Genomic DNA, 23909 nt, shown 5'->3' with positions numbered 1-23909 from the left:
TTCCAGTAGAAAACAATACTATTAGCATTCAAAAAGAAAAGTCACAACCACAAACTCTGTAGTCCGTAGCATGCTGAATACGGCATACTGCCGGAGCTTAAAAAAATAAAATAAAAAATTGATTAAAGCAGGAGCTCAACCTCCAGGAGTTAATTTAATGATCAGTTTGAATGCTTTGACACAAAGAGGAGTTCTGCAACTTTGGCTCTCCAAAAGAATACAAACATTAAAAAGAGGTCAAAAACAAAAGAATTTTTTGAAGAAAGCTGTAGAAACTCTTTAGAAATTTACACCTAAAATTTCTTCATGCTTATCAAAATTATGTAAGAGAAACAGCTTATATTAGTACTGTCTAAATCTTTAAAAATCAGTTCATCATAAATTAGTCTTAAAAGTCATGTTAGCAAGGAGTTATAAATTCAAATAGTTTCATATTTGTTTATTTTCTATAAAATAGCATTTTAGCCAAAATACTCTTAAATGATGACATGTTATCTATGGAATTATGTAAAGATTTCTCTGATTATCAAAAATGCCTGCCCTTTCTCAACAAAACTTAAACATCAAATCTACCTTCTAAAAATGTGTATGAAGCAATTAAATGTAAAAACTAAGTCTAATTTCTTTATATATTCTAAATATGTGTGACTACTTCATCATGAAAACATGTGTGACCAATAATGAATTACATGAAATCTTTAGTATCGGGAAACTGAATTCTGGGAATGTAATGACTTGGAACATGTGCTGCCACCAGTCAGGACTTTCGTCCTGTAACAACAAAAAAGTCATAATGCTTCGTAAGAAATAAACTCTTTTTACTTTAAATAATACACATTTTGCTTAATTTCAGATACCCAACATGAATTATATTCTTGCCAAGTATGAAATTTAAATTTTCATAGATATGGAACAAAGAAAAATGGAAAATCAATTTCACTAATACATGTAATAGCTGCACATGGCTGATATAAGCATTCACATTTAGGCCTTCAGCAAATAACATTTCATGTACCTTAGCTAACTCAGGAAATACATTATATGATTGTGTCAATAAATGTAACACTAAGAAGCAGCCTTAACACAGATTCCCTGCATTCTCCTGCTGCACTGAGCCCCTGCTCAGAGGGAAGAAGATGAGAATAAAGCAGGGTCTGAGAGAACCCAAGTTAAGAGACACTACCGTATGCTTCACTTCTCATTCCAAGCAGCTGCAAGCTGTGATCAGCTCATATGTAAATCCTCCTAATGAAAAGGGATATCATTTTTTAAAAAATCAAACTAGACACACACACACTGTGGAAGAATTTTTGTTCAACTGGAAGAATCAAGGAAATGAGTAAGGCTTAGGACCCATGTCACGATATTCCTCAAGAGTTAATACTTTTCCTTATTTTGAAAAATGGAAGTGAAGTTAATTTTTAAAAACCACCAAGTGCATGTTCCCAATACCTGAAACTCTGTAGATGCCTTCACACTTCATCCCATACTTCTCTACATAATCTACACATTCACGGAAAACTGCCGGCAGTCGAATGCCATCATACATCATGGTCCTCTCTGCTGCGTCAGCCAAAGGAATTCCAAAAATGGGTTTGAGATTCGGAACATCGATCTGAGGCACCTCTGGCTCCTGAATTGGCTTCTTCTTTTTCTTCTTTTCCTTCCACTGTTTAACAACATCAGCTGCTGTCAAGTCTTTTGACTTCTTCTCTTTATGTTTTTCTTCTTTGTGCTTTTCTTCTTTATGTTTTTCCTCTTTGGGTTTCTCTTTTATTTTAAAATCCTTCTCTTTCTTTTTAGAAAAGCTGGGCTTCTTAAAAACATGGATTCCCTTGGATCTCTTCATTTTGGAAGGACTTTCAGCTTCATCTCCAGAGCTATCTTCCTGAAAGGCAGCATAGCCTTCAGCTGTAAAAGAAGAGCAGGAAGTTACATGTTTGTTTAATGTCAAACTGTCCATATGCTCTTTAAAAACAGGACAAAAAAAAAAAGTGCCACCTGGCACTCACTGGCTACCTTGCTTTTCACTTCAAGGCCAATCCCAGACCAAAAAAAAAAAAGGAGGGGTGGGGTGGGGAGGGTTTCTCAGCTAAAATGAGATGTTGCAGTGACATCTGACTACAAGAGGGCGACACGCAGAAAGCCAGTTACCGTTGCAAGAGCAGGTGGTGAAAACTGGTTTTATTTTATGTATGTGTTTAAGTGGAATTTTGGCAAACCAAGTATTACAAATATACAGAAAAGGCTCTACATAGAGGGCTAATGGAAAGAATCCTTCTATAATATAAAGCTTTCTTTCATCATCTGAATAATGTCCTCTTACTTTATTTAGCTCAGATTTTTCATGTTGGGTCTCTTTGAGTCAATTTCAAACCATGACACAAACTGCACTGCTGTTTAGCTGCTCCAGTCATTTCTGTCACACTTCACTCTCCTGTCACTAGCTAGTTAGTTCCTTCTGGAGACTGCATAGAGAAAAATGATACTTACTCCTTTTTTCCTTTTTCTTAAATTTTCCCTTTTTCTTCCCATAATCTTTCTCATCATCCGACACTATATCAGGAGGCTCATGGAGGCTGTCATGGGGAGGTGAGGGCTCGCCAGTGCGGTACAATCCAGGAAATTTAGTAGGGCTGATTTCCTCAGAGCTGGGGGTTCGGGTAAGACCACTGCCATGCTCCACCCTGCGGTGTTCACTGGGGCTGCTGGTGGGGGGCAAGAAGCACTCAGTCATTCTGCCTCCCTGACGAGACAGGCTTCTCTGTTACCTATCCATTACACCTGCACAAAGGGGAAAAAAGAGCATCAGTCATATAGCTGCAATCAAAACACGAAAGTGCCACAAACGCACAACACAACAATCTTACATTTACAAATCAAAAATATTTCTTCGTTACCCTCCTTTAAAAAGACATTTTCATTTTATCAGCTCATTACATTCCATGCATCATACATTTTAGTTCTCGAAGAGCTGCAAAACCTGAGATCTTCAAGTATTAGAGAAAAACCAAATGTAAGTCAGAGTAGAGTACTCAGAATACAGAGTTCCTTTAAAAAAGAACTCACCATGGTAAAGAGCTTCATTCTGATTGCTAGCCAACATAAAATATTACTTTTTTTAAGCTATGATCAAACAACTATAAATAATAATAAAGACTATTTCTGTAACTACACATGAAGTTTGGTATCAAAATTGAAATTTATAATATAGTTAAAATGATATATTTAATGATTCATACAACTATACATCATTAGTGTAGTTCTATGTTGCAAGCAATTAGTTCAAGTGTTGAAAATAACTATTTTATTTTTACTGCAATTACCTCAATTGCTCAATTATAAAATGCACGCAAAATAGTTTCACTAGAATGCACACTACAAACGTTATGAATTATTCAAGGTTTGTTTGCATTCTTTTTCTACTTTAGGTGGAGGGTACAAGTCAAAGTACTGTGCTCATAAGTTGCTTTGATTAGTTCTTATGATATTCAATTGAGACTCTATTGGAGTCACTTGTTTCTCTTTGCACTCACTTTTAAGACTATTTTGCAATTTTAAAAAAACCCATAGGCCATAAAACACAAGGATGATAAATCTGACCATAAACAAAGTCAAAAGACAAGCAAACGTAAATTGCAAATCATGAAAGAGGGCTAATTTCTTTAAAAAGCAAAGAGTTCTTACAAATCAATTAAAATATAAACAAATCAAGACACCTATACAAAGGATGTGAACATGCAGTTCATAGAAAAATGACCAATATCTGTATAAAAACAATGTTAAATTACAATTATAACTTTTAAAACACGAATTAAAACAGTAAGTAGCCATTTTTCTAACATCGGACTGGCAAAGAATTAAGGTATATAATACCCAGTGTTGGTAAGGATATGAGCAAACACGGACTCATGAGAGTATCTATAACAGGAGAAGCATAAATTAGCACAATCTTTTTTGAAAAGCAATTTGGTAATATTTATCAAAATTTCAAATGTACTGACTCAGGAATTCTCAGATATACTTTTGCAAGGATTCAAAAATACATACATGAAAATATTCATTTCAGCACTGTAAAAGCAAAAACAAAATAATCTTAATAGCAATAGACAAGATCAGTTAAACTATGGCCTATCTCAATAATGAATATAAAATCTCACACACACACACACACACACACCCCACACACAAATTCTGAAAACATGTAAGAAATAGTTAACTACTGTTAACTCTTGGAAGTGGTAAAAGAGAAAGGAAAGATTTTTTTATTTTCCATTTTATCCCTTCTGTATAGACCTTGCCATGTCCATGATTGCTTTTTGTTATCATTTTTAAGAATGAACAGGCCACGTTTTTTAAATCTTATAAAAATCATGCAGCATTAAAAATCATGTTTTAATAATGTGGGGGAAAGCAATTTTATTTAAAACATCAATTTTTAAATATATATGCACAAAAACTGTAAGAACAAGAGAACATTAATAGTGATTATCCCTAAATTCTAAGATTATGTAATCTAATTTTTTTTACTTTTCTATATTGCATAAATTTTCTACCTAGTATGCATTACTTGTAAAGCATAAAAATGGGAGAAAGTTCTATTAAAGGATCAATAAACATCACTATAATTTTTCTGTTTTTCTTGATGGGCCCTGACTTTTGGCTATCATTAACAAAAAAAAGCACAGTGTATTTTTCTTTTAATTGAAAGCATCCTAGTTTTGACAGTCATAGGATTTGAGAGTTTAGAGGAAGCTAGAGTCCAACCAGCATTAATAGTTACACATTACAGATAAGGAAACTGAGCTCCAAAGACTGAGGAAGGCAAAACGGCTGCATGGAAGGAGCACAGCTTTACACTACAGGAATAAAATGGCTTATAGGACTCCCAACCATGTTCTTTTATGCTTCTCTGACTCTGCATTGCTGTCTTCACCCTCTGGAATCCAGCGCTTCCTCCAATATTTTTGCATGGCTAATTCATACTCATCCTTTAATATTCAGCCTGCAAACGGGCACGAAGAATCTTTTTGGAATGATGAAACTGTTCTATATTTGGATTGTGGTAATGGTTACATGAACCTTAAATTTACTAAAAATCACTGAATTATATACTTAAAATGGGTGAACCTTATAGTATGTAACATAGATTTCAATAAAACTCCTGGAATCCTCCCTCATGGCCTGCCCTATCCAGTCTAAGCCACAGATACTCCTTTCCATCCCCAGAATCTCCTGGACACACCTCTATTCTGCATGAACCATGATGTGTGTTTTAATTACCTATGCACATGTCTCTTTGTCCAGTAATTCGTGAGCTCCAACATTAAATACGACACTGTTCATTTAATAAACTAATTATTGTCTTTTCCATGTCCTCAATGTATTGTGTACTGCTGATGAGACAAAGATTAGAAGAAATGAATCTGGCCCTTAGCCTTAAATTTTAACTAAGGAAACAAAAGAAATCCAAATTTTATTTGAGTTCCTGTGGCTTCAGGAACTTTCACATACATTAAATAACCTGTGAGAGTAGTGTTTTTCCATGTTTACAAACAGGAACTAAGGCTTAGAGAACTAAAGTAACTTATACCCTAAGTCACACATCAAGTCAGAGGTAAAACTAGGATCTGTTTGACTCAAAACACACATTCTTTCCACTAAACTGCTATTTATACTCACACATACAAAAGGGAGTAAGTACATTTATGCCAGGGTGAACAGCACGGTTAAAGACACAAGCAGAAATATGGACCTTATTATGAATATGGCAAGAAGACTGGTCTAACTGGAACAGTTTCTATGAAGGAGCAATGGCAGACATTGAAAGACAAGGTGGGCTTCCCAACTGAATGCCAAGCTGAGGAGTTCAGGCTTAATGTGGGAGTCATTACCAATTCTAAAGCCAGAAATGACAAAAATGGGGCTAAAAGGAGTAAAGGCAAGAATACAAACAACAAAATGCTAGGCAGATTTCCTCCTGTGTTCCCACAGCATTTTTAAGTTATGCATATGTGCACATGTCTTCCTAATTCACAATTATCATTATTCAGTTTCCATACTAGATGAATGAAAAAGTCTTTTGTATATAAAGTGCTTAATAAATTACCTTGCAAAAACTATTCTAAAGAAATATTGTTGATTTGATTTACCTATAGTTGGGAATGGAAGATGGGGTGGGGAGAACAGCTAAAAGCAGGTATGAAGGAGTAAAAAACCTGAAGGTAGGATGATTTAATTAGAAACAACAATGTGTTTGCATTAGAATACACTCTTTTGAGCACTGGGGAAGTACAGCAAGCCTAAACCTCACTTAGCAAAAGTGTAAAAGAGAGGCCTCATATGGTCCACGGTAAATTTAAGTATAAATAGCCAAAGGTAATAAAATAAACAACAAAAAGTAGAAATTCTTTCTTCTAGGCAAGAAAACTGCTGTAAATTTGTCTATATTTGAAGAAAGAATATTTATCCCTCTATTCCTTCTGGTAAGTAGAACTAAAATCCTGGATATCGGATTTAAAAAAAAAAAAAGACTGAGAGGTAGAGAGAAGGCAGACAGGTTAGGGACTTCAGGATCCAGGAACAACACACTAGTGAGTTCCCTGAGTTTTCTTTTTGCCTCTACATTTCAGACTTGGAGCTCTCGAAGCCAGAAACTCAGAAACACCAATGGGTGCAGATAAGACAACATCAACAGCAACAATAACAACATCAAAAGCCACTCATTCTAGCCAAAGGACCAGGAAGGGACTGCCCTTCAATACAGAAAACTTTTAGACAATAATGGTCTACTCCAGCCAAACAGCACAGAAAGGTTAAAGGCAAATGAATAGAAAAGAGATATCATACAAACACATATCATAAGAAAGGTGAAGTGACTTACAATGTCAAACAAAACAGACTTAAAGACAAGAAGTATTGTCAGAAATAAAGGATATTCCCACAATCATAACAGACACAATTCTACAAATGTACATGCCTAATAACAGAGTTTCAAATACATGAAACAAAACCTGATGGAACTAAAGAAAGAGATGAATCTCCAAATATCATTACTACAGAACTCTTCTCATTTACTAAGTGATAGCACAAGCAGACATACAGGCAAAAAAAATCTGAGCTAGGACGCAAATGCACAAACCATAAAAGAACAAATTGATAAACTAGACTTCATCACAATTTAAAACTTCTACTCTTTGAAAGAAAATTAAATTAGGAAAATTAAATGGCAAGCCACATTTTTGATGAAAATATTTGTAATAGAGTTGACATTTACGAAGAACTCATTTCTTCAGAAAAATGTGTGTATATATGATTTATAAGATTTACATAATCTTATAAATCAATAGGACAACTCAATTTAAAAATAATAAGCAAAAGGTATGAATGGCTACTTCACCCAAGAAAATATACAAAAAGTCAAAAAGCACATGAAAACAATGTTCAATACCATTACTCATTAGGGAATTGCAAATTAAAACCACAACAAATACCACTATACACCTACTACAATCACTAAAATTAAAAGCACAGACAATAAAGTGTTGGCATGGATATGGAGCAACTGGTACTCTCATCTGTTGTTGGCGGGAATCTAAAATTACACAACCACTTTAGAAAAGTGCTCAACAGTTTCTTTTAAAAATAATATATATTTATCATATCACCTAACAATTCCACTCCCAGGTATTCACTCAAGAGAAATGAAAATGTAAGTCTACACAAAGACTTGTCAACGAAAGTTTATGGTACCTTTATTCACAAGAGACAAAACCTGGAAATAACTCAAACATCTGTCAACAAGCAAAAAATTAACAAAAATATCCTTATAATGGAATATTACACAGCAATAAAAAGAAACAAATTGCTGATAGATACAACATAGGTATCAAAAATAATAAGCAAAAGAATCTAGACACAAAAGAATACACATCGTATGAGTCCATGCATACAGAATTCCAGAACAAAGCCAATCAGTGGGCTGTTGGGCCAGAAAAGTGAATGCAAAAGGGCATGAGAGAATCTTTAGGATGATAAAATGTCCTATACCATGATTGTAGTGGCAGTTTCATAGGTATGCACAATTGTCAAAATACAAAGAACTGCACACTTTCAATTGGGTGTATTTTACAGTACGTGAATTATATATCAATAAGGAAAAAAAAACTTTTTGAAAGAAATTAATAAGCTGGTCCTAAAAGTTTTAGAAATGGAAAGAACTTAGAACAGTCCTACCATCTTGAAAAAGAACAAAGTTACTAAAGCTAATAAAGACAGTATGGTATTAGAGTAAGGACAGACAGATCAGTGCAACAAAGCAGAAAATTCAGAAAGAGACCCACATGTATACAGTCAACTGATTTTCAACAAAGGTTCCAAAGGAATTCATGGGAGAAAGGAAAAGTCTTCAACAAGTGGTGCTAGATAACCACGTGGAAAATAAGAGAAGCTCAGCCTCCTCCATCACATCACACACAAAATATAATTCATGATAAATCATAGGCCTAAATATTTAAAGCTAAAAATTGCAAAACTTCTAAAATAAAACTTATTTTTGAGACCTTGGGGTAAGAATTTCCTAGAAAGGACCAGAAAGCATTAACTACGAAATTAAAAACAAATTGGACTTTATCAAAAGTACAAACTTCTGCTCATCAAAAGACACTATTAAGAAAATGACCATACACACACACACATATATACATATGTATGTCACATATACTTTATATATATATGTCAAATACATATATTTGACAAAGGACAAATCCAGAATATATGAAGAACTCCTAAATTTCAATAATAAAAAGAAAATCCAAAACAAAATGGGCAAAGAGCAATTTACAAAAGAAAACATAGAACTGGTCAATAAGCCCATGAAAAAATTCCACGTCTCTAAACATCAAAATAATGCAAATTAAAACCACAATGAACTATCAATAGACACCATCTAGAATAGCTAAAATTTAAACAGAAAGACAATTCCTGATATTGATGAGGATGGGGGGGCACTAGGATACACTGCTGGTGGGAATGTAAAGCTTAACCACTTTGGAAAAGCGTTTGGCAATATCTTTCAATTAAATCCTTACACATATGACCTACCAATTCCACTCCTGAGTTATTTACCCAAAAAAATAGAAACATTCACAAAAAGACTTATGATCAGAGTAACTTTATTCATAACAGCTAAAAACCAGAAACACCTAGATTTTCATCAAAGAAAGACTGGATAAACAAACTGTAATATATTCATACAACAGAATATTAGCATTATTTTAAAGGAACAAACTACTCATACACCCATCAAAACTGGAATTTCAAAAGACGGCATACCCGAACACAACAGATTACACAATATATGATTTTATTTATATGTAAGTTCTGAAACAGCTAAACTCATCTGTCAAAAACATTTACAACTGCGGTTGTGGGGGTATGGGGAACAGGCAGGGATTGAGTAAAAAGTAGCCCAAGAGAACTTTCTGGTTGATAGCTATACACTATATCTTGACAGGCATGTGGACAATATGTATGTATACATTTACCAAAACATATTATATTCAGTGCATTTCACTGAATATAAATTGTATGTCAATAAAATTTCTCAGAAGGGAAAAAACAGCCATGAGTGCTATATAGAAATCATGCACCATTAAAAAATACAGACTTTCCTTTTCAAATGTTGCTACTCTCACCTTGACTATCAACATCCCACCAAATCCTATACCCCAAATCAATACAGTAGAAATGTCTATTTCCAATCTTTCCCAAATGAAAGCCTATGGCTATTCCCGTGTACGAGTAATTTCTCTCCAGAGAGAATTGGAGGTAAAAAATGTTACTTCTGCAGCATCTAACAAAAAGTATTAAGTTATAAGCGTAAAACAAAAAACCACATATCTAGAGTTTTACTTTAGGACTGAAAACAAATTATACCTTTGAAATTAAATATTTCACATCAAAATAACAGTTACAACAGCTACAAATGAGGTGAAGCAAAAAAAAATTCATAAAATTAGACTCAAACTTAACTAAAGTTTAAAAACATTTTCTCCAAAGAACTAGAATATACATTGCTCTTACAAGTCTTTTCTGCTCATGTACCAGTATTAATCACCACACATAGCAAGAATCACTCAGCCATGCAAAAGGACAAAGCAATGCAGGTAGGGAAAAAGAAAGATTGCTAAATCAAAGTCTCCTGAAATGAGCTTTTGAGAATAACTCTAATGGTTTATTAAACTTGATAATATCTACACAGAAAAAGGTCTATTCCAGAAAACCAGCAGCTTGCTTAAGTAGTTTACCAGTTAAACAAATCCAGTATTTTACAAATGTTCTTTACAAATAAATATCAGGCTAAAATTCACGAGAAGCAGCTTTTCCTCATTGTTATGGTTTTTAAATCATCTGTAAATTAAGTCTCTAACCTAAAACTCTACAAGAGAATCTAACACTGGCTCATTAATGCATTACATACTGAACAATAACCAGTATTAAGCTACAAATTTTGTAAGCATTATTTGCGTGTATAATACATTCTTGTTCTTCAAATGGTGTAGCAAGAAATACTCTCAGAAATAAAAGACAAGAGTGTCCAGGTCAAAAAAGACCACTAGGTGCCCATAAAGAGAGCTCATCATGAGGTTTCAGAGCACCAGGGGATAGAAAGATGACACTAACAGATTCCTGCAGAGTAAGGGACAGGGTAAACTAGTTAACTGCAAAGGGTCAGGACTAACCAGACATTTTCAGACATACAGTGACAAGGAATGTAGTTCCCATACACTTTCTCAAGAATCCTGATGAACTGAGATGCAATCCTGGAGAGCAGCAAAGGAAGTCCCAGAAAAACCAGGCCTGTCACCAACATGTGACACAGTTTATACTAACACTGAAGAAAGAAGAGCTCCCAAGGACAATGAGATGTACAGACACATCTGACCATGTGGAAAAGAATAGTAAGATGCAGTAAAAAGCCACTGGAGATTTTGGAACAAATTTATCATAAAAATAGAGTAAAAAAGCAAATAAAAATGAGACAACCATAAACTCTAAGAAAAAGGTAGATGAGAAAATGAAATTGTAGTCTACTTCCTCACTCAACATCACATAATATTTGCCCAATCATAATGAAAACGAATACTGATTCAATCAAACAATGTGACCGACATGATCATATCAGAGGACTGAGGCAGGGAACTGGAGAAAGGGTATGAGAAACTTAAATCCTCACCTACCATAATACCTAGTTAATACATAAGGTCTAAAACATTATCTTAAAAAATAGCAATTTAAGTATCTTTTTTAGAAATAAGAAAACAAACACCAAAAGAAACAGCTGAAAGAACAGAACTAAGACTGAGAGGGGTGCAAGAATGAGGCAGGAAATAGCATTTTCCATTGTATGTCTTTTAGTACTGTGTTAGGGGTCCCCAAGACCACCCTTAGAATCAGTGACTTGCTAGGACTCATAACTCAGCATGTAGTCATACTCATGGCTAAGATTTATTACAGTGAAAAAATACAAAGCAAAAAAAGCAAAGGAAAAGGCAAATGGGGCAAAGTACAGAGAAAACCAGGTTCAAGCTTCCAAGAGTGCTCTCAGAGTAGAATTACAGGAACAAGATGAATTCTCCCAGCAACAATAACAACATGTGTAAAGTGTTGTCTGCTGGGCAGCTCCTTAGACACAGAGGCCAAGGATTTTGTGGAACCTGATCATGTAGACACCCTCTGTCTAGTATGTACTAAAATTCCAGACTCCCAGAAAAAAGGCAGGTATTCAGCATAAACCACACTGTTTTTATACACAGCTTAGGCATAATGAACAACTCTTATCATTTAGGAAAAGTTTTATACAACGTAAGGAACTTTAGCCGTCAAATTCTCGGCTGCAAGCCAGGAGGCAACCTTACAAGCAGGACTTTCTAAAGACAGCAGTCACAGATCTGCTATACTAACTCCTCACAAGTACTATTTGATTTCTTAAACTATCCTTATAAATTACTCTGTAAAATTTTAAAACACAAAAAGTAAAATCATCTTACAAAAATATCATTGCAAATCTCATTTTAAAATCAGAGAAAAAGATCTCTTAAAATATGAATATTACTATACAAGAAAAAAATTTTAAGTTTATAAACTGAAATGGGAAATAATCCTTCAGATGAAGCAGATTAGGTTTAAAGGGTTTTATATCATCCATAATGAAATCCTTCCCATAAGATATTTGAAGTTTATGACCTATACCCAGTAAATGCGAATTAGTATTCATATTTACAGGCTTGACAAGTTCTCATGCATATCCCCACTGACCAACTGTCATCCATCTTAGTTGTTACAGTGGTTTAGGGCTGTACTTGAATAGAGATTTTACTCTTAATTTGAGTTATTGTTTATTTCCTATACTCTTCTTATATATCATCAAACTTTATCTTTATTTTTCCCTACCCCAGGTGCTTAGCCAAACAAATGTTTAATTAGAATCCCATATGCCACTCAATTAAATTCACTGAATGACAGCATGAATTAATATTTTCCATTCAGTGTCCCAACATTCTCAGTGTCACTGATTATAAGACCATGCCTAAGACATGTGTGTAAAATCAGTATAAAAAATTTGAAGTTCTAAAGTTCATTATAATGAATATAAATGCCTTTTTATGCTGACAACAACTATTACATGACTAATGACAAGAAAACAAAAAAAAAATTAACAAGTTATTTTAGGAGACTGAAATCTAAAGAGCACAGATTATGTCCATTGTTTAAACTCAAAGTTCAAACTCGGAGGATTAGAATGTTAGGTGTTGAAAATGAGCAACCAAAACACATAGAACCTAGCAAACAGAAACAATTCCATCATCTGCCTACAAGGTGAAAGGCTAGGAAGGATACAATTCAGTTCTATAAACAGCTGCCCAAATCAAAGAGTGTATACACACACGTATGTATGTATGTATATGTATATGTGCATATGTGTATGTGTGTGTGTGTGTGCATATAAAATCAGAAAAAAACCCAAGTTGGACTCTTGTCTTTAAACAAAATCAAATGTACTACCACTAGCAGTCACTCTAACACAGAGAACAATAAAAGCTGTCTTATTAAAAATATCATAATAAATATCATTCAGTACTTAACAGTGAAACAACATTTTTAAAGAAATGGTATATCCTTTGGGGCGGGGGCAGGCCTCTATCCTGCCATATTTTATAATCACACAATCTATTCCTAAGTAAATCTTAAATCAGAACTTAACTGGCATTAGTGGGAAACCAATAAACTTTATTTTTTTTAAAGCACACCATTGAAAAAATAAAATAAAATAAAATAAAGCACATCATTGGTTACAACAGAATCTGGATAAAAGTATCTAGGCCATGGTTCTCAAACAATGCACTGATGTACCCAGAACACCATAAGCAAACTCGTATTAAGACATAGGGTTATCTTAAATTGGAGAAAAATGGAGTATAGTAGTCTCTCTCTTATCGGTGGTTTTGCTTTCTGTGGTTTCAGTTACTCACGGTCAACTGTGGTCTGAAAATATCAAATGGAAAATTCCAGAAATAAATAATTCATGTTTTAAACTGTGCACCATTCTGAATAGTGTGATGAAATCTCAAGCCATGTAGATACATCCCGCTCAGGACATAAATTACCTCCACACCATACAGGCTCCTCACCCATTAGTCACTAAATGGCCATCTTGGTTATCAGAAGACTGCTGAAGTATCATTGTGCTTGTAATCAAGTAACCCTTATTTTAGTTAATAATGGGCATAAGAGTAGTGATGTTGGCAATTCAGGTATGCCAAACAGAAGCTGTAAAGTGCTTCCTTTAAGTGAAAAGGTGAAAGTTCATGACTTAAGGAAAGAAAAAAAAATGGTATGCTGAGGTTGCTAAGATCTATAATAAGAACAAATTCTCTTTCTTTAAAATTGTGAAGACAAAAGAAATGTGTGCCCGTTTTGCTGTCATACCTCAAACTGCAAAATTTATGGCCACAGTGAGTGATACTTAGTTACGATGGAAGGCATTAAATTTGTAGGCGAAAAACATAAACAGAAAATATGTTCTGTTTGACAGTAACATGTTGTGCAGGAAAGCACTGAGTCTATAAAAAGACTTAAGCAAGGCATCCCTCAAAACGAGTGACCACATTCACATAATGTTTATAACAATATATTGTTGTAACTGTCCTATTTTATTGTTATTGCTGTTAATTTCTTATTAACTTATAAATTAAACTTTATCATAGGAACATATGGCTAGGAAAAATAACAATGAGGGACTACTATACTCAGCATCTATTAGACACTACAAACTACTGGCTAAAAGTTCAGTTTCAACACTAGATTGCACTACTCTCTTTTCAATGACGTATCTTTGTGAAGCTGGGATTTCTGTGATAGCTAAATTCAATGTAAAAATCAACAAAGAAGAAATAACAGTGGTAATGTCCTGCCCCATGGGTCAGCCCGCACACAGAACCTCGTCCACTGTGGCTGTGGCCAGCCCTCACAGCCTGTCAGCCTTAGGGTCGACCCCACCCACTGACATGCAAACAGCAATCAAGACTCGACTATAACAGGAGAGCACACACAACCCACACAAGGGATATTCTGGAGCATCCGGCTCAGGTGACTAAGGAGACTGTGCCATTGGGTCCCACAGGATACTAACTACATGAGGCCACCCTGCCAAGACTGAGATGTAGCAGATCGACCTAATATACAGAAACGAACATAGATGGGCAGCCATAAAGAGATAAAGAAACATGTCCCAAATGAAAGAATAGGACAAAACTCCAAAAAAGAACAAAACAAAATGGAGGAAAGCAATCTATCAGATACAGAATTCAAAACACTGGTTATAAGGATGCTCGATGAACTTAAGGGAAGAACAGATGAGCTTAGTGAGAACTTCAACAAAGAGATAATAAATATTTAAAAAGGACAAAGAAACCATAAAAAAGAACCAGTCAAAAATGAAGAATACTTGAAATAAAAAAACATATTTGTATGGCACTATGGAAAGCAGTATGGAGGGCCCCCAGAAAATTAAGAACAGAATTATCATATGAGCCAGCAATCTCTATTGTGGGTATGTACCCAAAAATTTAAAAACATTTATCTGTAAAGATATATGAACTCCAATGTTCACTGCAGCATTATTCACGGTGGCCAAGACATGGAAACAACCGAAGTGCCCTTTGAGAGATGACTAGGTAAAGAACATGTGATATGTATATACAATAGAATATTACTCAGCCATAAGTAAAGATGAAATACTGCCATTTATGACAACATGGATAGATCTTGAGATTATCGTGCTAAGCAAGATAAGTCAGACAGAAAAAGTTGAGAAACATGATTTCACTCATATGTGGGATATAAAACTGAAAGCAACAAACGAGCAAGAAAGAGGCTCATGGACACAGACAACAGTTTAGTAGTTACCAGAAGAAAAGATGGAACAGGAGGAATACGGGTATAGTGAAAGAAGGAAATTTAACTTTGTGTGGTGAACACACAATGCAGTATACATATGATGCATTGAACTGTACACTTGAAACCTACATAATTTTGTAAACCAATGTTTTCCAATAAACTTAATAAAAATAAAAATTAAAAAATAAACATGCTTTTGCAGAAATTTGATGAGAACAAAAATAAAATAAAATGCTTAGCACTGAATAAGCATTCAATCAATATTAGCTGGTATCTTAATTATAAAATAAAAGAAACAAAGAATACATTAGAAGGAATCAACAGCAGATTAGATGAAGCAGAGGATCAAGTCAGCAATTTAGAAGACAAGACAGTAGAAAACACCAATCAAACCAGAAAAAAAAATTTTTTTTAATGAGGCTAGTTTGATCTCTGAGACAACATCAAGTGTACCAACATTTGCATCATAGGAATATTAGAAGGAGAAGAAAGAGACCAAGAAACTGAAAAGTTATTTCAAGAAATAATGACTGAAAACTTTCCTATTCTGAGAAAGAAAATAGACATACAATCCCAGGAAGCACAGAGAGTCCCAAACAAGATGAATCCAAAGAGGCCTACGCCAAGATACATCATAATTAAAATGCCAAAGGTTAAATTCAAAAAGAGAATATTAAAAGCAGCAAGAGGGAGGCAGCTAGCTACTTACAACGGAGCTCCATTAAGACTGTCAGCTGATTTCTCAACAGAAACTTTGCAGGCCAGAAGGGACTGGCATGAAATATTCAAAATGATGAAAAGTAAGGACCTACAGCCAAGACTACTCTACCCACCAAAGCTATCATTTAGAATTAAAGGAGAGGTAAAAGGCTTCCCAAACAAGAAAAAACTAAAGGAATTCATGGCCACCAAGCCAGTATTACAAGAAATGTTAAAGGGACTTCTTTAAGAAGACAAAAAAAACAAAAAACAAACACCAAAAAACCCAACATAAATGTGAATAATAAAATGGCAATGACTATCAATCACTTTAAATGTAAATGGATTAAATGGTCCAGTCAAAAGTCAGAGAATGGCTGAATGGATAAGAAGAATCGATAACAAGACCCATACACATGCTGTCTACAAAAGACTCACTTCAGATCAAAAGACACCCATAGACTCAAAGTAAAGAGATGGAAAAGGATATTTCATGCAAATGAAAACAAAAAAAGCTGGAGTACTAAGTAATACTTATGTCAGATAAAACAGACTTTAAAACAAAGGTTATAAAGAAGGACATTACATAATGATAAAGGGATAAATCCAACAGTAGAGAACCTTTATAAACATTTACATACCCAATGTAGGAGCTCCTAAGTACATAATACAAATGCTAGCAGACATAAAGACAGATATCGACAGTAATACAGTAACTGTAGGGCACTTTAACACACCATTGACATGAATGGATAGATCATTCAGACAAAATTAACAAGGAAACACAGTGGCCTTAATTGACACACAGGACCAACCAGATGGATTTAATTAATATTTTTAGAGCATTTCACCTAAAGCAGCAGAATAAACATTCTTTTCAAGCACACATAGAACATTTTCCAGGCTGGGCCACATGTTAGGCCACAAAACAAGTCTCAATAAATTTAAAAAGATTAAAATCATATCAAGCATTCTTCTCTAACCACAATGGTATGAAACTAGAAGTTACAAAAAAAACTGAAAAACATACAAACACATGGAGGTTAAATAACATGCTACTAAACAATGAGTGGGTTAACAATGAGATCAAGGAAGAAATCTAAAGACATCTTGAGACAAATAAAAATGAAAACATGACTCAAATATGTGGGACACAGCAAAAGCAGTTCTGAGAGGGGCATTCATAGAAATAGAGACCTACATCAAGAAACAAGAACAATTTCAAATGAATCACCTAACTTTACACCTAAAGAAACTAGGGGTGGGGTGGGGGCGGAAGCCCAAAAGGAGAAGGAAGGAAATAAAATAGATCAGAACAGAAATAAATGAAATCTTTTTTTTTTTAAGTACAAAAAAATCAATGAAACCAAGAGTTGGTTTTTGAAAAGATAAACAAAACTGGTAAGCCTTTAACAAAACTCATCAAGAAAAAAAGAGAAGACCCAAATAAGTAAAATCAGAAATGAAAGAGAAGTGACAACTGACTCCACAGGAATACAAAGGATTATAAGAAAGTACTACAATTATATGCCAACAAATTTGGACAATCTGGAAAAAAAGAATAAAGTCCTAGAAACATATGACCTTCCAAGAATGAATAAAGAAAAAACAAAATTTGAACAGACCGATAACTGCTAACAAAATCTAATCAGTCATCAAAAGACTTCGAACAAACAGAAGTCCTGGATTCAATGGCTTCCCAGGTTAACTTTACCAAACATTCAAAGAATTAACACCTATCCTTCTCAAAGTATTCCAAAAATTTCAGGAGGAGGGAAGGCTCCCAATATCCCTTATAAACATAGATGCAAAAATCCTCAATGAAACATTAGCAAATCAAATTCAGCAATACATTAAAAAGCTCATACACCATGATCAAGTGGGATTTATCCTTGGGATGCAGGATGGTTCGATATCTGCAAATCAATTAATATGATATACATTAACAAAGTGAAAGGTAAAAATTTATGATTATAGCAATAGCTGCAGAAAAAGCCTTCAACAAAATTCAGCAATCATTTATGATAAAAACTCTTGGCAAAGTAGGAAGAGAGAGAACACATGGAAAAGTGGGAAGAAAGGGAACATACCTCAAAATAATTAAGGCCATATATGACAAAGCCACAGTTAACATCATATTCAACAGGGAAAAGCTAAAAGCGTTTTCCTTAAGATCAGGAATAAGACAAGGCTGTCCATTTTAACCACTTTTATTCAACATAGTTTTGGAAGTCCTAGCCACAGCAATCAAACAAGAAAAAGGAATAAAAGGCATCCGAATTGAAAAGGAAGTGAAACTGTCATTATTCACAGATGACATAATACCATAAATAGAGATCCCTAAAGAGTCCATCAAAAACCTATTAGAACTGATAAATGAATTCAGTAAACTTTGCCAGGAAATAGCTCGCTTTTATTTTTATTTTCACATCACTCTAGTGTGTCAACAGTCTTTGGAAACAAATAACATTACTGTTTATAGCATTCTGTTTTTAGTAGTGATATTTCCATTTACAAAATATAGTAATTCTTGATCTCCATAAATGTCAAATCCTAGAAAACACAGTATTCCTATGCGTGATGTTAACATTGTTTTCAAATATTTGTTAGCCGAAGATTCATTCGATGAATCCAATTTATGTATACATTTCTGTTACATTAGGATTAGAGACAAGTTTTTTTTAGAAATAACTCCAAGAACAGTTTTTAGATTTTGTTTTCATATTGAAAACCAATCAGATTTGCTTCATCCTCAAAGAGCGTGTTTATGTAAAATTAAATTAATGCATCTGAAAACAGCAAAAGGCAGAATGATCACCTTTTCACTACTGAGTTTTTGCCTTAGAACCCCAGGTATATTCTTTCTTTGTGGAACCAATTCATATCTCTGTCTCCCAGCTAATTGGACAGGGACCTGTACCCCGGTTTACTTGGCCCCTGAAATAAACACTGCTCCCAACAACAACAAAAAAAATTAATGCTGGCAGGAAACTGCACTTTCATTCCTAAATAGGAAATGGGTTAATGGTTAATTTTTCTTATCCATGAGCACAGTATATGTTTCCATTTATTTGTATCTTCTTCAGTTTTTTTTCTTCAGTGTCTTATAACTTTTTTGAGTATAGGTCTTTTACCTCCTTGGTTAAATTTATTCCTAGGTATTTTATTGTTTTTGATGCAATTATAAATGGGATTGTTGTCTTAATTTTTTTTTCTGATAGTTTGTTATTTGTATATAAAAATATAACCGAATTTTGAATGTTAATTTTGTATTCGGTCACTTTATTTAGGGCTAAGGTTAGAAATGTGATCCGCAGGTTATCTCAGGGTAAATGCTGCAGCTGCAAGAGCCACTGGCAAGTACTCTTGGGGCAAATGGAAAATGGGTTAAAATGTCCATACTAACCAAGCACTCTACAGATTTAATACAATCCCTATCAAAATACCAGTGACATTTTCCACAAAACTAAAACAATCCTAAAATTTATATGGAACCACAGAAGACCCCAAATAGCTGTACCAATCTTGAGAAAGAAGAACAAAGTTGGAGGCCTCATGCTGATATCAAACTATAGTACAAGGCTACAGTAATCAAAATAGCAGAGTACTGGTATAAAAACAGACACATAGATCAATGGCACAGAATAGAGAGCCCAAAAATAAACCCACACTTATATGGTCAATTAATCTATGACAAAGGAGGCAATGATATACAATGGGAGTAAAGACAGTCTCTTCAATAAGTGGTACTGGGAAAACTAGACAGATACATGCAAAAAAATGAAACTGGACCACTTTCTTACACCATATACAGGAATAAACTCAAAATGGATTAAAGACTTAAATATAAGTCTTGAATCATAAAAACTCCTGGAAGAAAACATAGGCAATAAACTCTTTGAAGGTATTCTTCCTAATATATGTATTTTTGGATATATCTCCTTGGGCAAGGAAAACAAAAAATAAGGAAAGGAAACTATCAACAAAAAGACAAACTACTAAATGGGAGAAGATAGTCACCAATGATACATCTGATAAGGGGTTAATATCCAAAATTTATTTAAAAAAAAACTCATACGACTCAACAACAAAAATCCAATTAAAAAATGGACAGAGGACCTGTATAGGCAGTTCTGCAAAGAAGACAGATCATCGATAGATAGATGAAAAGATGCTCAATGTCACTAATCATCAGAGAATTGCAAAGTAAAACCACAATGAGATATCACCTCACACCTGTCAGAATTTCTACCATCAACAAATCAAAAAACAAACATTGGCAAGGGTGTGGAGACAAGGGAACCCTTGTGCATTGTTGGTGAGACTGCAAATTGGTACAGCCACTATGGAAAATAGTAAAGAGGTTCCTCAACTACCTTATGACCCAGCAATTGCATTTCTGAATATTTATCCAAAGAAAACCAAAACACTAGCTCAAAAAGATACATGCACCACTATGTTCACTGCAGTGCTATTTACGATAGCCAAAATATGGAAGCAACCCAAGTGTCCATCGACAGACGACTGGATAAATAAGTGGTACATATATACAATGTAATATTACTCAGCCATTAAAAAAAAAAAATGAAATCTTACTATTTGCGACATGAATGGACCCAGAGGGTATTATGCATAGTAAAATAAGTTAGAGAAAGACAAAAACTATGTGGTTTCTACTTATATGTGGAATCTAAGGAACAAAATAAATGAACGAACAAAATGAAAACAGACTCTTAGAGACAGAGAACAAACTGGTGATTGTCAGATGGGAGGCAGGGAGGTTAGGAGCCTAGGTGAAGAAGGTGAAGGGATTAAGTACAAATTGGCAATTATAAAACAGTCATGGGAATGTAAAATACAGCATAGGAAATACAGTCAATAATATTGTAATAACTAAGGTGTCAGGTGGTACTAGACTTATAGGAGGGATCACTTTATAAGTTATATAAATGTTTAAGCACTATGCTGTACACTTGAAACTAATATAACACAGAATGTCAGCTGTAATTGAATAATGAGAAACAGAATTTAAAAAGTTATCAATGAAAAAATTTTAAAGATACTCCACATTAGGGAATTGCAAGTTAAAACAACGATGGAGCTGACAAGACAAATCTACATTTTTTAAAATTATTTTTCTTAAAAAAACTTTTTTTGTTATAGTGTATGGTGACATGTTAACTAGACCTATTGTGATGATCATTTCGCCATATATACAAATATAGAATCATTATGTTGTACAGCTGAAACTAATGTTATATGTCAATTATAGCTTAATTTTTTTAAAAACAGACCTAAAAAAATGAGATACCACTACACAAATATTAGAATGGCCAAAATCCAAAACACGGACAACACTGAACACTGATAAGAATGTGGAGCAATAGGGACTATCATTCAGTGCTCGTAGCAATGCAAACCACTTTAGACAGTTTGGTTGTTTCTGGCAGAACTAAACATACTCTTTCCATATGATCCAATAATCACTTTCCTTGGCGTTTTGGTATTTATCCAAATGACTTGAGAACTTATGTACATACAAAAACCTGCACATGGATGTTGACAGCAGTTAATTTACATATTATGTTTATTCATAATTGCCAAAACTTGGAAGCAACCAAGATGTCCCTTGGTAGGTGAATGGCTAAACTGCGGTACTTCTAGACAATGGAGTATTATTCAGCACGAAAAAGAAATGAGCTATCGAGCTAATAAAAGACATGGAGAAACCTTAAATGTATATTACTAAGTGAAAGAAGTCAATCTAAAAACGCTACATATTGTATAATTCCAGCTATATAATATTCTGGAAAAAGCTAAACTTTGGAAACAGTTAAAAGATCAGTGGTTCCCAGGGTTTGAGGGAGGGATGAACAGGTAGAGCACGAAGGATTTTTAAGGCATTGAAAACACTCTGTATGATACCATATGATGAATACATTTCATTATACATTTGACCAAACCTGTACAATGTACAATACCAAGAGTGAATTGTAATGTAGACTCTGGACTTTGGGTGACTGTGGTGTGTCAATGTAGATTCAATTTGAGTAGCAAATGTACCACTGTGGTGGGGGAATGATGTGGGAGTCTATGCGTATGTGGGGGCGGGGAATAGATGGGAAATCTCTGTTATCTTCTGCTCAATTTTGCTGTGAACCTAAAAATGCCCCCCGCCAATAGTCTTAATTAAAAAAAAAAAAAAAAGGTAACCTAAGGAAAACTTGAAGAAAAATCTAATGTCATAATATGCTCATTTTCTTAAAATGCTAAACTTAGCTGAAAACCTTAGAATGCTATCTGCTGCTTTTCAATTATTTGTTACCATAACAGTGGGATAACAAAATGGACTTCGGTGAGCTTTTTCTTCAGTTTTATATTTGTACTTTCTTTTCCCATAATTTTCCCAAGCAGAAAGTCAAAGTTCTTGATTCACTATTACTACTTTAGAAGGAAGTACAAATTGCTAACATCTTAAAATAACAGCTTTAATTTATGAATTTTCCTTTAAAAGCTTTCTTACTGGTAAGGGAGAGGGGAGCTTTTTTATTTCATCTCTCCCACCCTTTTTTTCTCAAGATAGTAGTTCCTTATCCAAATATATTTATCTAGTGGCACCTATCACTAGCAGGTTGGTGAAAGATCTTGATTTATAAAGAGCTGGAAAAAGTCCTAGCTTTACAAAAACATTGCTTTCTCCCCCCCACCCCCGCCCTTTAATTCTCCCCCCTCCACTTGCACCCCTGACCTACGGATGTTGCCATCTCCCCTTAAGAACTGGATCTCTGAAGGTGGGATGACTCCCCCCACGCGCTCGCTGCGTGCACCCAGGGCCTGGCACCCCTGGCACACTCGAGGAATGCGGCGTATCCGGGGCATGGAGCACCTGACGAATGGTCAGTGGCTCCACCAGGGGTGCGAACCTAGGACCTTCTGCATGTAAAGCAGATGTGCTAACCACTACACTATGGAGCCACTCCCCAAAAACATTGTTTTTATAATTGAAAAACACACCTCATTTTTAAACAATGGCAATGGTATGCAGTTTTATCTTCAACCTGTCACAATATCTGGCTCTCGATTTTTAGTGATTTTGAGATCATCTAACCTTCAGTTGATAATGAACCACCATGCTTCATTACATCATGGTATCAATTCTGAAAGCAATTCCAAGTGAGTTTTACTAGTATTTTTTTTTCAATAATCTTTTATGCAAAAGCTTTGTATTTTAATATCTGTGCAACTTTTCAAAGTGATCAGTTTGAAGGACTTCACTCAAATATAAAGAAACAGGCCTAGTGCCTGGTACACAGTGCTCAACAAATATTCCCTTCTCCACGTAGTACATTATCACCATTTAGAACAGAATGTGTACACGTTTACATATACATCTTTGCTCATATGTGTATAAAACATCTCTGAAAGAATACACAAGAAAATATTAAGTTGTTAAACCTTCAGTAGATCTTTAATGGCTAAGGAAAACACAATCACATTATTTGTCTCACCCAGGCCACCATCCCTCTGTAAAGAAACTGAGCAATATCCTGATGGAGAAAGAAAGTCTGGTAAATGGGAGGTTTACAGGCTCTAGATGGATGGATGGTCTGGGTTCAAATCTTAGCTCTGCCTGTGATATAGCTGTGGGTTTTAATTAAGCACCATCATCTTTCATAGACTGGGCTTCCTTATCCGTAAATCAGAATACTGACATCAATATTGTTGTCAGGATTAAACAAAATGGCATTCCT

General features: G+C 34.6%; 1 protein-coding gene across 2 annotated transcripts in view; it reads right to left on the bottom strand.

Annotated features, from left to right (window-relative positions):
• Positions 1 to 23909, bottom strand: part of RALBP1 (ralA binding protein 1) — a 49799-nt gene that overhangs the window by 16556 nt on the left and 9334 nt on the right. For both annotated transcript variants that reach the window (XM_006920078.3, XM_015595761.2), the window contains exons 2-3: positions 2494 to 2784; positions 1453 to 1911 (exon numbers count right to left, since the gene is read on the bottom strand). In XM_006920078.3, coding sequence (XP_006920140.1) covers positions 1453 to 1911; positions 2494 to 2737 — 703 coding nt within the window. In that variant the 5' untranslated portion in view covers positions 2738 to 2784. The remainder of the gene's footprint in view (positions 1 to 1452; positions 1912 to 2493; positions 2785 to 23909) is intronic.

This window comes from Pteropus alecto, unplaced genomic scaffold (genome assembly GCF_000325575.1).
Source record: "Pteropus alecto unplaced genomic scaffold, ASM32557v1 scaffold146, whole genome shotgun sequence".
Taxonomy (NCBI): Eukaryota; Metazoa; Chordata; class Mammalia; order Chiroptera; family Pteropodidae; genus Pteropus; species Pteropus alecto.
Note: the sequence above shows the minus strand (reverse complement) of the source record. Positions and strands in the feature narration are given on the sequence as shown.